The 17,059-nt window shown below is 36.7% G+C and overlaps 1 protein-coding gene across 1 annotated transcript; it reads left to right on the top strand.

Moving 5' to 3' along the window:
• Positions 1-521: 521 nt before the first annotated feature.
• On the top strand, positions 522-6,821 carry LOC113277265 (respiratory burst oxidase homolog protein A-like). Its single transcript, XM_026526402.1, has 11 exons — positions 522-1,050; positions 1,296-1,452; positions 1,540-1,588; positions 1,946-2,059; positions 2,163-2,579; positions 2,819-3,205; positions 3,292-3,606; positions 3,752-4,066; positions 4,151-4,279; positions 4,435-4,513; positions 6,603-6,821. Exons 1-11 carry the CDS (start codon positions 732-734, stop codon positions 6,710-6,712), a joined length of 2,391 nt encoding a protein of 796 aa, XP_026382187.1. The 5' UTR covers positions 522-731; the 3' UTR covers positions 6,713-6,821.
• Positions 6,822-17,059: the final 10,238 nt, after the last annotated feature.

The raw sequence follows: 17,059 nt of genomic DNA, 5'->3' as shown, positions 1-17,059 counted from the left end.
ATTTGTGGTAGAAAAACCCCACTCAAATGTTGGGATCCATTAAAACTCCATTGTAAACAAAATTGATACAAAAACCCCAAATTTTTAAAAATTGATACAAAAATCACAAATTTAAATATCGGTTTCATCAAATTTTATTTTGGAGTTTTTGTGTTACTTTTGTTTTGATGGATTTTTTGTGAAAGGATGGTAACACCTATGAGATTATAACTCGCTTTAGGCATGCGGTGAAATGACGAGTCAAAACCAAACTTTTGTGTCACCTCAGTTTGCAAGAAACCGTATTTGGAAAAAAGATTTGGTATGTTAGACCCCTTACCTCCACTTATCTCTCTACTCCCCCAAAACAGATGAACTTCACAAAGAAAAAGAAAAACTCATTTGCTTTTCGTGGAATCTTCTTCTATTGGCTCTACTATACTTCACCTGCTCTGTCTTTTTTATTCACCTATTCTCTCCTACTACTCTTTCCAATTCATCCATCTCTCAGCTCTCACCACGTACATCCATTTCTTCTTTAAACTTTTTTCTTCTTCTTTTAATCTCTTTTCTCCCCACTCCTCTCTCTCAAGTACCTAATCACACCACCCATCTAATATTATTGCATTAATTCTCAATGTTCTTAGTAGTAAGACATTTTCTTCTTCTTTTCTACTTTCAAAATCCACTTCATATTTGAGTATATTATCTGTAGTAGTCTGAAACTGAGTTTCCAAAGAGAAAAAAACCCCATGGAATTTCAATTTCAAGAAACCCATGATCACCATCAGCAATATTCTTTGTCTAATTCCTCGTCTTCGTCTTCTTCAACATCTTCGTCTTCAACTACAACCCAAGACTGGTCTGTTCCTGCTTCACCAGGAAACAACCAGAAAAACCATTACTTGCAACAAGAAAATGATGATGGGGTAGGAACGAAACAGCTGAGGTTTTTCGACTCGTTAAATTGTGTAGGAGGAGATAAATGGAAAGATGTGGAACAACGGTTTGATCAGTTGGCTTCGCTGCGGACTGGTCTAATTAGCCGCTCCGATTTTGCATACTGCATTGGTAAGTAAGCAAGTGTAGGCAACAATCATCAACCAAGAAACGCATACTAGCCTTGCTTTGGCATTTCTAGCTTAGAAGCCTTTTTTGCATGACTGCTGCTTTGCTTTGCCTGCATTTTGTGCAATTTATTTTCTATAATATATTTCTTTCTTTTTCTTTTTCTTTAATTTTTTTATTATTTAAGTTCGTATGATTATTATATTTTTAAGCCGCGCAAACAATCAGCTGATTTTGTTTTAATACAGGGATGAAAGATACACCGGATTTTGCAGAAGAGCTTTTAAATGCATTAAGAGGGAGAGAAGATTTAGCACTAGGAATATCAAAAGCTGAACTCCATGACCATTGGTGTCGAATCACTGACCCCAAATTCGATTCTCGAGTTCGTGTTTTCTTTGATTTGTAAGTGACTTCAATTTTATTTTTTAATTTTTTTGGAAGTTTTTCATTTTTAATTCTTTTGTGTTTTTTATTCATATTCTTCTTCAGGTGCGACAGAAATTTGGATGGAAAGATTACTCAAGAGGAAATAAAGCAGGTAAAAATAACTACTCCCTCTGTCCCTAATTACATGACATAGTTAAAATTTAATAGTAAATTTAGAAATGATTTTTATCTCTCAAACTATACAACGGATTTTCGTAAATTTTGTATCATTAGAAAGCATTTTAAAACACCTACCTAATGAATATAAATATGACTATCAAATTTTACATATTTCTTATAATAATACTAATATATTACTCCACTTATTTACGGTATAAGTCATCTAATCGGGGACGAAGATAATATTAAGGAGTAATTTACTAATTTATTAAAGGAAAAATTCATTTAAAATTAATGAAATGTACATTCTTTTTTCTAGTGGTGTAATGGTAAAATTAGATATTTCCAGGTTATTTTACTGAGTGCAGCTACAAATAAGCTTTTCATAACACAAGAAGCAGCAGAAGAACATGCTGCCTTACTCATGGAAGACCTTGATTCTGAACACCATGGATACATTCAGGTAGACATTCTAATCTCTTAAGACCATACATACTCTATTTTTTTTCTTCTTTTGATACGGCACGGCTGAACCCTGAACCCTGAACGTTACTAATTTGTTGCAGCTATCTCAACTAGAAACTCTATTCAAGGAAAGCCTAAGCAAATCTGCAGTAAAAACTCAAACTGAGACAATTACATTGACGGAAAATTCAGTCCATGAATCACATGAACATTATGAAGAACCAATGACGTCGATGGAAATCGCTATACGAACATACTGGAGGCGGGCGTGGATAGTTATACTATGGTTACTCATATGTTTTGGTCTTTTTGTTTGGAAGTTCATGCAATATAGAGAAAGAAAGGCTTTCCAAGTTATGGGTTATTGCTTATGCACTTCGAAAGGTGCTGCAGAAACCTTGAAGTTCAATATGGCACTCATTTTGTTACCTGTTTGCCGGAATACGATTACATTGCTTCGGAGAAACCGAATGTTGAATTACATGATCCCATTTAATGACAACATCAACTTTCATAAGGTAATTTTTTATTTGTGACCGGTAGTTCAGGATTTTGCTTCATTATCTCATGTTGTGAAAGGGGGCACCTAGCCAGTAAAACGCCCAAGGCACAAATAAACGAGCCATCATTATTATTCTTTTCTTTTTTCTTCTGGGTGCTCAAGGCACCTAAGCGCTAGGCGAGGCAAATGGCTTGGCGCCTCGCACAACATAATTCTCATCTGCATGACACATTGTACTTACATTTACTAGTGTAGCTAATTGCAGGGGGGATAGTAATTGGTGTAATTCTACATGGAGGAACGCATTTAACATGTGATTTTCCGAGGATTGCTGGCTGTAGTCGATCAATTTTTCGCCGAACCATTGCAGTGCATTTCGGGAACCACCAACCATCTTACTACGAGATATTAGCTACGACTGAAGTTGCCACTGGTCTTGCAATGGTCATTTTAATGGCCATAGCTTTCATCCTAGCGACACATGTGTCCCGGCGTAAGTCATCAACATTGCCACAGCCATTGCGGAAGGTGACAGGATACAACACATTTTGGTATTCACATCACCTCTTCATCCTTGTCTATGTCTTGCTCATCATCCACTCCATGTTTCTCTTCCTCACCAAGGACATTAGCGAAAAAACGGTAAGCATTTCACTTTAGGATCCATGAATTTCAAGACATTTGTAAGTTCAGCTTTTCTTGATGCTGGGACTGAATTTTTGATGTAGACGTGGATGTATATTGCGATTCCGGTTCTATTGTATGCTGGGGAACGGGTTGTTCGAGCTATAAGATCAGAACTCGACCGTGTCGAAATTGTCAAGGCAACTACTTATCCTGGAAAAGTTTTGTCCTTAAAAATGAGCAAACCAGCAGGCTTCACATACAGAAGTGGAATGTATTTATTCCTCAAGTGCCCTGACATTTCTCCATTTGAATGGCATCCGTTATCGTTAACATCGGCACCGGAAGATGATCATCTTAGTGTGCATATTAGAACATTGGGAGATTGGAGTTATCAGATCTACAGCCGTTTTCAAGAGGTAACAAAGGAAAAGGTTGAAACTTCTCTTGCTATAGGAAATATTACGTAAAAGTAGGCCAAATTAAAAAGTGTGAGTATCAGTTTGTCTGAAATGGGGAAGTATGAATAAAAAAAACTGAAAATATTCATTGTTAATTGTGCAGGCAATAGTAAGTGGTAATCCGCAGTACCCAAAAGTATACATTGACGGTCCTTATGGCGCTTCTTCCCAAGATCACGTAAAATACGATATCGTCGTTCTCATTGGACTTGGTATAGGAGCAACACCTTTCATCAGTGTCATCAAAGACATCATTCATAATACTCTACAAAAACCAGCCCTTGTTGAGGATGAAGAATCTGTCATTTCCAAAGTTTGCTCGTCAAAAGCTTACTTGTACTGGGTTACCAGGGAACAAAGTTCGTTTGGATGGTTTAGAGATGTTATGAAGGAAATATCCAACAAAAACCAAAACAAGGTAAGCGACGATAAATTCTGATTCCAAGTTTGTCATCTATCAAGTGTTTTCTTACCCAAAATTTTCTTCATGTAATTCCGATAGGCCGTGATCGAGATGCACAACTACCTGACAAGTGTTTATCAGGATGGGGATGCCAGATCAGCATTAATCAGCATAATTCAATCTCTGCATCGTCAGAAAATTGGCATGGATGTTCTCTCGCACACTCCGGTAAGACATTTTCTTTTACAATATTGGGTTGGGGTTCAACAACTCCAGTGACTCAGTTTAGCACTTAAAGCTATCTCTATCAATATGCACCGTCCACCAATGTATTTTTTTCTGTCTATTTTCACTTTAACCAATTTTGAAGCTGATTATTGCAGGTGCATACACATTTTGCAAGACCAAATTGGTCTGAAGTTTTGTCAAACTTGTCCACTAAACATGAAGGTGCAAGGATTGGTAAGTCTTTAACTCAAATTTCTAGCTTTCCATTTAAAGGTAGTTTTTAGGTAAACAATTCCAGAAACACAGATAAGTTTGAGGATTCATTGGTTTTGGCCACCAACTTTTATACGTATTATTAAGTAGTAGCAGCTTAGCTTAGCTTAAATCACTAAGGCAATAGGCACCAATACACTTTATAAATTACCTAACCACCAAACATTTTGAGGTTAAAAATAAACAAAGGGTTTAGGAATAAGGAAAATTTGTTTGAACCACTTTGGACCAATTAATAGACCTATTAAAATGAGAAGGTACAACATGTTTTAATACCAGAACATGTAGTGGTGGAGAGGGTGGTTGTTGCAGAGCAGCATAAAAGTTATTTTCGACTTGATTAAGACAAAAAGTCAAAAGTTAGTTCGGAAACGAAATTTTAAATTAACTTTTAGAAATATAAAAATTTATTCGTGTGAATAGCCCGGTTGGACACCAAGATCAGGAACAGAGATATTTTGCTTCATACAAGGTTGATTTTTTGTTACTAGAAGTTGTTCTGAAATTTTATACTCAAACTCTATTTTTAGCATTAGTGTGATCAATAAATTCTTTTAGTATAACAAAAAAAGTAAAAGAAAAAAAACAAAAAAAAACCAAAAGACTTATGGGGGTGTTTGGGACCTTTGGTACCACATAGAAAATCCATTTCTGACTTATTTAAAACGAAAAGTTAAAAGTTAGTCTGAAAAAAAAATTTCTAAATCACTTCTATAAGTTAAAAAGTAGGCAAATGTCAACATATGCATATAGGCATAGGTCAAGCAGCATTTGATGTTAATCTTTTGTCTAGAATTTTACGCTATTTATTATCATGAATATTTTTATTTTATTGTAAATTGGTTTTCCATTATTACCCTTGTAATTGAATAGTTTATGCTGTTTTTGATTATGTTTTAACTTCCTCCGTTTCTACTTCCCCTTTCTTCTCTCTTTGAATACCGCACTCCTTCCACGTCTAATTCTCTCTACTTCTCTTATTTTTCTGTGGTGTTCTTCAAAAATCCAAAGAAGGAAATCATGATTAGATGGATAAAAAAGAAACAATCAACTCTTTGAAATGCCACCATTAAAAAAGGAAAAACTCCAATCTTAAATTTAAACCCTAATTTTCTTGATTTCTCGTATCTCTGGTAATTTTCATTCTTAAATTAAAATAAACCCTAGAATTTCTAAAATTGTTAAAATTGCTGGTGTAGTCTCAGCTCGAATCTATGGTGGTTGTACAGTTTTCTTTCATACTCTTCTCTAAACCGCCAAACTAGTATCAGAGGATCCAAAATGCTTAGACAGTACGAGCGTTGTGAAGGATAATAGTCTCACACTGTTTATATTCCTTTAATAACTTTAAAATATAATACGGAAGTGTCATTCCACTCATTGCCAATTGGTTTTGAGTTGGATGCCCACAGACTTTCATTTGGTATCAGAGCTAGACCCGTGTGTGAGTAGGCTCAACGGTCACCACACAACGTAGGTCCACGTGTTAGACCCAACGAGGCTACACGTGAGGGGGCGTGTGAAGGATAATAGTCGCACAATGTTTATATTCCTTTAATAACTTTAAAATATAATATGGAAAGGTCACTCCACTCATTGCCACTTGGTTTTGAGTTGGATACCCGCAGACTTTAATTAGAGTAGTTATGAAATCTAGTTAGTCATTAAGATATTCTTTTTTAGCTTATTCCAATATAAATCCCAAAACCCGATACAATTAATTAATAAATCTCAATATCCAATGTAATTGATTAGTTAGCTAAATAGGTCTTAATCCATGCATGGATGCATACGTTACCCTAAAAAGTATATTTTATGTGAAGGTTAGTTTCGAAATGAAATTTCAAAATAATTTGTAGGAAATAAAACATGTTTTGCACGAAGTGAAAAAAGTCCTGCTTTTGGCTTCTAAAAACTACTCTACTAGCTTCCGGTTACCAAACAAGTTTTAAATGCTAGTGTGTATAATACATCTATCTTTATGATTATGATTTAAATCGCACCGTTGTTGGCTGGCTTATTTGTTGATGATTTGTATTAAAATACACAGGTGTGTTCTATTGCGGGCCTTCAGTTTTAGCGAAAGAGATGCAAAGGCTGTGCACAAAAATGAGCTCTAAAACCACAACAAGATTCGTATTTCACAAGGAACATTACTGACTAAAACCACATATACAAAATTATTATTTTTTCTTGGTTTATTGTTTAACCAAAATGCCTTCGTATCGAAGATTTTACAAATATATGTTGGTTTGCTTGTCAAAGACAAGCTCATTTGTCGCATAAACTGTAGTATATTTTCATTTTGCGAAGATTCTGGACTCGGATTAGCAGTGAAATTATTAAGGTGTAACTGCATTGCTTTACCATTTCTAGGGTTTGCTTGTATCCCATCTGGTGTTGTGTTTCGGTCAATATTAGTTCTCAGAAGCATAAAACGAATTTTTCCCATTCCACATATAGTGCAAAGTTCTACCAGATTTCGCATTCGTGGAAATATTAACGTTATGCATGGCAAGCGAGTCTACTTTTTCTTTCGCATTATTAATTAGGTTACTCCGTTACTCTGTTATAATCGAGACGGTGTCATTGGTATCAACCAACATTATTTCCGTCTCTCATGTACTATCTTCTTATCTCCCATTATTCCTCGATGAACCTGCTCTTTCCATTCAAAGATGAAATAAAATGAGTCAATACAAAAATCAAAATCAAAATTCAAAAAAAGTCCAAGTCTAAGGTTTATAACCACATCCTCGCATCATAAAAATTTCATTGGTTTTGGCCAACAACCTTTGTATTATTTTTTTTTGAGGCATGAAATTTATTTAATTAGACTGAAATTACACGGGATACGTAATACCCATAGAGTCTGCTATTACAATAAAATTGATAGATTGCGGAATTGTATGATCCCATATTGTTGTCGTGAGTCTCCCTATGGAACAATCATCCGCTACTCGGTTTGCTAAACCATCTGCCGCTTGATTTGCTTCTCTGTAGACGTGGCTAACGGTATATTGCTAAATTTGGGCGAGCCTTTGTTTGATCTCTGCAACCAGATCAGATATATACCAAGGGGGGTCTTTATCTGAGGTTATAAGTCTCATTAAATTTTCTGAATCCGTTTCAAATTGGACTTTATGCCATTCGTTCCGTCGCCGTTTTAGAGGCTATGTGCATGACCAAGGTCTCCGCTGCAAGTGCTGTGGTGATGCCTAGAGGTTGTGATATTGCTAGAATAGTGTTGGTTTCCTCATTTCTACAAATAATACCTGCTCCCACTATTCCGGGGATTCCTCTTGCTGCGCCGTCCGTGTTAATTTTGATCCAATCTGATTGAGGCTTGAGCCATCCTACAAAGATGGATGGTGCCTGCCCCTTCTGCAACAGGGATATGGATCCTTTTGTAGATCATGCCTTGCATTGTGCGAATGGAGTGGGCCTAAAGTTTAGACACGATTTGGTGCAAGATACTATTGCTGACATGTGTTATCGAGCGGGTGTTCCAGCTAGGAAAGAGGTTTGAAAAAGCGGGGGTCTAACAACACCACCTAATATTTCGCTTAGCAATCTGTATAGACTAACTCTGAAATACTTTGCTAGAGAATCAACTAGACAGTCAGACTCAATCTAGATTAAAGTATCCCAAGGAATCAATATCTCTCACTTGTTTTGATTTACTCAAGCTAAAACAATAGCGAGTCTTTAATCAAACACAAGGAATAACTTCGACGGTACCAAAGACCAATATCCAAGGATCAATCAATATCAATCAACAACCAAAGGTTGGATTTCCAATTGATGATCTTAACGCACAACCTGTATTATTTCAATTATATAAAATATAATGCGGAAAAGAAATAATACAGACACCAGAAGTTTTGTTAACGAGGAAACCGCAAATGCAGAAAACCCCGGGACCTAGTCCAGATTGAATACACACTGTATTAAGCCGCTACAGACACTAGCCTACTCCAAGCTAACTTCGGACTGGACTATAGTTGAACCCCAATCAATATCCCACCAATCCAAGGTACATTTGTACTCCTACGCCTATGATCCCAGCAGGATACTGCGCACTTGATTCCCTTAGCTGATCTCACCCACAACTAAGAGTTGCTGCAACCCAAAATCACAGACTTGATAATAAACAAATCTGTCTCACACAAAAAAGTCTACAAAGGATAAATCTGTCTCCCACAGAAAAACCCTAGGTTTTGTTCCGTCTTAAGATATAAAATCAAGGTGAACCGGAACCAATTGATAATCCGGTCTTATATTCCCGAAGAACAGCCTAGATTAATCAATCACCTCTCAATAATCCTTCTTGACTACACAAGCGGTTTGTCGAGGAATCACAAACAGTGAGACGAATATGTTTGTGACTTCTTTATCTTTCCTATCAAAGAACTCTCACGATCTCAAGCCAATCAAGGATTGTACTCGTACGATAGAAGATGCAAGATCAGATCACACAACTACGATAAAGTAGTATCGGTCTGGCTTCAAAATCCCAATGAAGTATTTAAGTCGTTAACCTGGTTTTATAGAAGAAAGCCAAAGGTTAAAGGAGAATCGACTCTAGCGAGCGCACTAGTATCACACAGACGTGTGGGGATTAGTTTTGCACAATGCTAGATGTCTCCTTTATATAACCTTCAAATCAGGGTTTTGCCTTAGTTATAAAGCAATCCATATTCACCGTTAGATGAAAACCTGATTTAGATTCAAGCTAATATTTTTCAACCGTTAGATCGAAAACTTAGCTTGCCACACACACTTGGGTAGACGTTTACTGTGTTTGTGAAAACCATGCCCAAACGTGTACGTGTATGTTGGTTCAACATAGTAACCCAAAAGGTTAACCATATGAGCAATTCATATTAACCTAGTTCTTCTTCACCATAACTAGTTCAATTGACTCAAATGAACTAGTTAGAGAGTTGTTCAATTTCTATGAGATCTTATGTAACTACACAAGACACAATTGAAACAAAGATGATTCGATTCGATGAATCGGCTCATGAACTTTACAGCCACGGTTTGCATAAAGCATTCCTTAGTAATTTAAGTTTCATGTTCAGAGCACATTTTTAGATCATAACCACTTAAGCTCACAAACAAGTTCGCGGACTTAAGGCAACCGGCAGAGTTTGCCAAACTCGGCAGAAAATCTCGGCAAAGAGACTTCCACCAGTTCGCGGACTAGGTTCGCAGGCTAAACACGCAAACGAGTTTTTGGAAAATCCCAACAGAAATTATTGGTAAGAGAACTTCCGTCAGTTCGCGGAATGAGTTCGTGGACTGGGTTCGCGGACTTGGCAAAACCAATTCCTCCGGTTTCTCTCAATCAACAAAGTTCGAAAACTTCGGATTAAGGAATACATGGTTATGTAATCTAAACTTTCATTCCAATCATTGAGACATTCTCAGAGGACGTTATATAGCCGTTATTCACAGACCGTTTCACGTCAGAGCAATTCTCAAAGTAATTGAAACTTTTCATGACTTTCGTCACTAGGTGAAGATAAACTTGATCAAAGCGAAATGCTTTACCAACACACGATTTCGAGAAAAAGATAAGTAGTGAATACTCAGCTCAAAATGTCAAATGTGTATGATCCAGTCTATATAGCATACGAATTTTTGTCTCATAAGAAGTAGGAGATAGCATAGATATACTTTTGAGTGATAGATAAGTTCAAGTCTCCACATACCTTTTTGTTGATGAAGTTCCACGGTTCCTTGAGTAGATCTTCGTCGTTGTATGATGAATCGCCATGAAGTCCTTGAGCTCAACTACACTTTTCTATCCTAGTCCGAGACTTAGTTATAATAGATTAGAAATCAAGACTCATAGTTTTGATCACTAACATTGACAAACATGCTTTATATAGCAACGCATGCGAGGTCGACCGAGCTATGCTCTAACAAGGTTGATTTGGGTCTTCTTTCCAACAACGGCGCTGCTTTGAGACCAGCTGATATACTCGTTTTAAACTGGGAGAATGGAGGTGACATGTGTTTTGATGTGACAGGAGTTTCACCCTTCACTGGTGGCGGAGTTCGCACCTTTTCACCGGGGATTGTTATCAAGAATGCTTTTTCTAAGAAGAATGCCAAGTACTTGGAGAAGTGTACTGCACAAGGTTATGGTATTGGGACACTTGCTTTTACCACCTTAGGAGAGCTTGGAGACGATATCACGGTTTTTCTTAAGCGCTTGCGTAACTGCATTGCTAGTTATGATGACAATATACGTGTTGGAGATTTTCTCTTTCATAGATTAGAAGTGGTCATTCAAAAAGGGGTTGGAGCTCAGCTTGTTGCTCGTCTTCCGACAAATTTTTTAGCAGATGATAATCCGTCTGAATTTTAATGTATGATAAAATTTAATGTAAAAAATAAAAGAAAAAATAACTATATACAAAATATTCTCCACTCCTTTTGGACTCCTCTTTTCTTTCCTTCTTTGGCGATGCTTTCCTTTTATAGCACTTTTTCTTTCCTTGTAGCTTCGCTCCAAATCTGAAAAGAATCAAAAAAATACCAAAGGCGTAAAAGAGAACAAAAAATCTAAAAATAAAATAATCAAAAACTTAAATACAAGTCCGCGTCGGCGGCGCCAAAAATTGATGTAGTTTTTCAAGTGGTAAATAAGTGATTCGATTCTCGGACTTGTTGAAATTGATTTTAGACTCAATACTAGAAAATTATATACAAAAGATGTCACAATATCGAGAGGTACTGAGACTCAGGATTCCATCAATTCTCATTCATGTGGTTCAACTAATAATTCTAGACATTTATAGCTCAAATAATAACACTTTATTGACTCTAATTTATTGTCAAAAGTAGGTTTTTGAAAAGCAATGATCGTAAATCGAAAGCATGGGACATCAAAACACTTAAGAAAGCATGACCCATCAATTGAAATAACAATCACTCAATAAAAATCATAAATTAATTAAAAATCATTGCAATAAGTCATAAAAGAATTAATAGAATTACCACACGCATGTATAATGGCTTCCTCCATCATCCCAATGTTGGTGCCTAGCTCATGATGTCCAAAACACACTCAAAAGATTTATTCATGGCTCAAAAGGGTGTTTTATTGGAGAAAAATAATATTACAGCGGATTTGCAACGCTGTAAAGGTATTACTAACGGAGGTTGAAACAAAAAATACCCAGTAAGCAGGAGTGGTTGGATTCTTGGTTTCAAGATGGAAGTCCCAAGTGGAGCGTGCCTGCTAATGATGAGGATAAACTAGTACACCATTAGTGTGTATGGCTATTGCAGAGAAGGAATGAAAGGAGGATACGGGGTTATATTGCGTGATGATTTCGGTAGACCAATAGTTGCTTCTTCCGGGGTTTCTGTCCATGGTTCAGTTTCATTCCTTTTTCACGAGTTCCAGGGTGTGAGAGGAGGTTTACAACATGTGTTAGATTATAAGCTTATTGCTAACGATGTCGAAGTACTTTGAAAATCACAGGCTATAGCGGATGTCCTTGAGATAATTAGGTGGAAAGTTGCTGATATTGTTGAGGATAACGCCAGTTCGCCCAATGTCTGGGATTCTCTGAGGAGGTGTTCCCGTTTTGGTACAACTGGAGGATTGTTACAAAGAAAATATGATTGTTTTATTTTTGTCTGTGATCTATTCTTCTTCTTCACCTGAAGGTGCAGGAACGAGTTCTGTAGCTTTCTTTTCTCCGACCTCAGCTCCGGTTATTTGTCTGTTATCCTCTGGATCGACCCTAAACTCTCGATAACCCCTTTGATTGTATAATCGATGCTTTAATATATACCACAAGACCCAAAAATCTGAGAAATTTTTCTTCTCTTTCACCGGAAGTTACGACCTATATTCTTTCCTTCATTATCTCTTCCGCGCGTCCTCCAAGTTATCTGATCTTTCCATCCTCTCCGTAGATTATCTAAGGACTCAGTAGACTCAAATCTCCTCATAATATCTTCTTCCAGGCCGAGTACTTCATGCACTATTTTATCGAGGAACATGTAACAACTTCTTTTTTTCCACGATTCTTACCTAACTACCAACCCTGTCCGGACATAACAACTCAATATTAATCCAAACTATGGAAAGTTTCCAAGTAAATCTCCACCAAATTTATTCCAAGAATAGAAAAGAAACCCGAATATCTTCACTTCCCCTGTTTTCTTGATAACCACGATAATCTTCTATTTTTATGAATCTGCAGCACTTATCAACCCTATTTCAACGCCACAAGCCCATACCAACTGAAATCCATGAGAAAGTCTATTTCAATGCCCCCTAACCAGAGTAGGGGTGCCCATAGCATGGGGTGTAAATAACACATCTAAGGTAGAAATAGCAGCGAGGTGCCTTTTAGTAATTGAAGTGCCCCTTATCCAAACTAAGAGTCCGAATAGTAGGTGTCCTCAGGGTGCCTTTATCAACTTTTCGAGTCGATTTTTCCGAAAACGTTTATTGCCCCAAAATACCTACAAACACATAAAACACCATAATAAAAACAAAAATAGGTATTAACAATATAGAAAATCGAGATGAAAATAAACACATAAATGCGTCTATCAAATAACACGAGCTGTGATTGTATGTGTATGGATAATTTGGATTCAGAGAGGAGTGGAGATCCACATATTGGTGATCGGATTTCTCAACAGAGATTTGTTAAACCTGCTTCATATAGGGATGTTTTTGTCAATTCTAGTTTGAGATTGGAAAATTGCTTTCAAGAGTGAGGCCTGCAAGATTTGGATATGGAAATCGATGGTCTTAACACCTCTATGATTGGTGAAGATGATGTTGTGAATAGAATCCCATCAATTAATTTAGATGTTGATACTCAAAAGCGCATAATTCATCCATGGAAGTGTTGCTTAATTAGTAAAGTTGTGGGGAAGACATTAGGTTTCATATTTTAATCTTATAAAGTGAATGAATTATGGAAGCTTACAGGTAAGATTGAAATACTTGATCTTGTTAACAATCTTTTTCCTATTCAGATTTGAATGTCCAGATGATTATAGATTTCCTCTCTTAGAATGCCCTTGGTTTATTGGTGGTCATCATCTTTCAATGAGAAGATAGACCCCAAATTTCAAGCCTTATGCTGGATCTGTGAATACGACTGTGGTATGGGCTAGATTACTTGAAATTCCACTGGAATATTTTGATAAATCGGTTATTGAGAAAATAGGAGCTAAAATTGGTAGATTGATAAAGGCAGATTATACTACTGATCAAGTGTTGAAGGGGAGGTTTGCCAGAGTTTGTGTTGAAATTGCAACAAACAAGCCTTTAGTCCCATTAGTTAGGATAGGTTCCATCATTCAGAAAGTTGAGGGTGTGAATATGATTTGTTTCCACTATGGAAAAATGACACATAAAATAGACAATTGTTTAAGTGCATCTTATTACTACTAATCCTCTGTATGTTTCAGGTACAAACTTCGCTACCAACGCTGAGGCGAATTTTTTACCTTGGATGATGGTGGACAAGAAAAGGAACATGTTCAAAGGAAGTGGTGTTGGTGTGGCAGCTCATAAGTAAAAGGAGAGTAACAAATGAGAGTTCTAACCGAAAAGGCGTGACTAGTGGTGGTTTGGAGAATAATGCAGATAATGACTCAGATGGTCAGTGGCAGATGGTTTCAAGGAACAAAGAAAAGTTAAGTGCAAGTAAGTTGGAATCTTCTCGATCTAATTTTTCTCAAATGAAGAATGTCCAAAATGTATAGATCTCATACCCATCCCATTAAGGTGAATTGCCCATTCAGATTAGGAATATTAAAGGTCCAAGGAATAAATCTGGTGGTAATGATAAGCATAATGTTAGTTACATAATTTCAAAATAAATAACTTAAATGTTATTCAGTTTTAGAAAATTATAATTTAAGTCATGATGGACTTAATATGAATGGTGATATGGTGATTGAAATGGCTAATCATAATGATTTTAATAGTGGCAATTTATCGGAATTGAATGCTGAAAATGGTGGTAGAGTTTGTGATAAGGGAATTGTAAAAGAAGAAGGATAAAACACAAATAGGTCATGGAAAATCTGATCATCATAAACAGACAGATGGATCACCTCAATTTGTTTCATGTAGCATCTCCAAGTCTTTTAGTGGAGGAATGAATGGTGAAGGATCTAATGGTGCGAAGAGCTCGAGAGAAATTGTTGGCTATGAAGAACAGCGTTATGGAACTGATAATGGAACAAGTGAAAAGCTTGGATCCAATGATACATTTAACAAATGATATAAATCGGCTATAACGACAGTTGATAACCGTACTTCCACAAATGGTGCATGCTCCAGAGAGTGTTTTGAGGCCGATAGGGATTTCTCTTTCAATCTGGACACAACCGGATCCAGTAGAGTTTCTAAACGAACGGAGGGTCGATCCAGATTGTGCGTCAAAGATATGGCAAGGGACAACATTTCTGGAGGCAGTGATTCCACCAATGGTGGAGAAGCCAACAGTAAAAAGAACCCCAAAAGGACTTTGGAAGTTCGAGATGCTTCTCATTACAAGGATGAATCTGGAACATGGAGTGCAGAGAATCTTCAAGGTAAGACTCATACCATTAACGGGAATGAACCAAGCATTAATGCCGGAATAGATGGTGACCTTTGTCAATAGCCATCCTAATGGTGTGTTTTTCTCATCTCCTCTTGTTGAATTCAGTATGAAGATCATTATGTGGAATTATAGAGGGATTGCAAGGCCTACTTTTAATAGGGTGATGAATTAGTTAGTCAAAAAATATAATCCTCACGATGTGGCTTTTTTGGAGACTAGAACTATAAAGGAGCATGCCATTGAAATTGTGAAAAAACTTGGTTTCACTAGCTCCATCGTAGTGGACCCTGCTGGTTTTTCTAGGAGGCATGATGTTGTTGTGAAATGAAAATTAAGTGGAGATTCAAGCCACCTCTATGTCGTAATGGGAAATTTATGTGGTGGTTACAACTAAATTTAAGAGATCATGGATTTTGTGTACCATATGTGCAAGCACAAAAAAGGTTAGCAGGAAAAGGGTTTGAAATGAAATGAATGGGATAGGTGGTATAAGAATGTTGAGTTGATGGCAATGGGGGACTCAAACACCATATGTAGTTAAAAAGAGAAGATTGGATGTAAGAAGGCTATCGCTAGTTAACTAGATGAACTGGAGAATGTCATGGATCAGAATGGGCTTATTGACCTTGGTGCCCATGGATCGAAATTGACCTGTAAAAATAAGAGAATTGGAATAGTAACATAAAAGAGAGGTTGGATGGGAAAATGGCTAATTCTAAGTGGTGTAAGAGATTTACGGATGCCAAGGTAATGCACCTGCCTTCTTTTGACTCTGACCATAAAATTATTCTTATTGATTTAGAACCAAAACAAAAATCTAAAACTATAGCATATAGACTAGAGACTTTGTGGATTAAGGATAATAGGCTTCATGAGGTATTTAAAAAGGCCTGGAATCCAAATGAACTAGCACCACACCACTTTAAGGAATTAGAAACTCAGATTAGAAACATCACTAACGATGTTTCTAATTTTTTTGTTTCTAATTTCGGTTGCAAATTTTTCGCAACGGCGGATTGCGGTTGCTGATTTCGCAACCGCGAATGGTAGGTTGCGAATAGCAACACCGCGGTGTTCAAGCGTTAAGCGTGCGTGTGGTCGGGAACACTATGACTAGTAAATACACCCAAGTCAAAGTTTGGTCAAGTCTTCTTTTTTTTTTCCACCCTTCAAGACTTATCTGCCTTTACCTTTCCTTCTTCGATTTTTCTTCTTATTTCTCAGCCACAAGACTTTCATCTCATCTGTTTCATTCTGGATCTGCAGCTCTGATAAACCCTAGTTTTTCTTCATTGTCTTTATGTCGATTTCAAATCAAAAGATTTGAGTTTTAATTAAGTGAGTGATTCATAGAAGTCTTGTAGCTTGATTAATCGAGGGGGGAGGTGACGTTGTTGCTATTGACTGAGTTTTGGGAGGAGAAAAGAAATTAGGGTTTTGGTCTTGAGAGAAAGAAATCAAGATTGGATGTAGAATTAGTTGAGAACCCTGCTGATTTATGGTAGTGGTGCTAAATCAAGTGTCGATTCAAACTCAGGAGGTTGAATAAAAGGTAAATTAGGGGTTTTTGTTTAATGATTTTTTTTTGCTAAGGTAAAATTCCAGTTCAGAAAGAGATTAAAAATCTAGGAGGAAGGTAGGTTTTTCACCTATTCATTCTCTCATTACATTATTTCTCCTATAATATTTAGCCGCCTTATCGGCCATGGAGATAAATGTTCTACTAACGTAATTTACTTTCAAGAAAGAAAAATTACTCAAAAGAAATTGACAGTCGTCTAAAATAGTTTGATTGAACCAACACAGTTGGTGATTATTATTATTCAAATAAGTGATTGCGTTTTTTGCATCACTGCGAATGTAGAAGCTATTGATGCCTTTATTTCCCGTTCATTTGTTT

This window comes from Papaver somniferum, chromosome 5 (genome assembly GCF_003573695.1).
Source record: "Papaver somniferum cultivar HN1 chromosome 5, ASM357369v1, whole genome shotgun sequence".
In the NCBI taxonomy this organism is placed as follows: Eukaryota; Viridiplantae; Streptophyta; class Magnoliopsida; order Ranunculales; family Papaveraceae; genus Papaver; species Papaver somniferum.
Note: the sequence above shows the minus strand (reverse complement) of the source record. Positions and strands in the feature narration are given on the sequence as shown.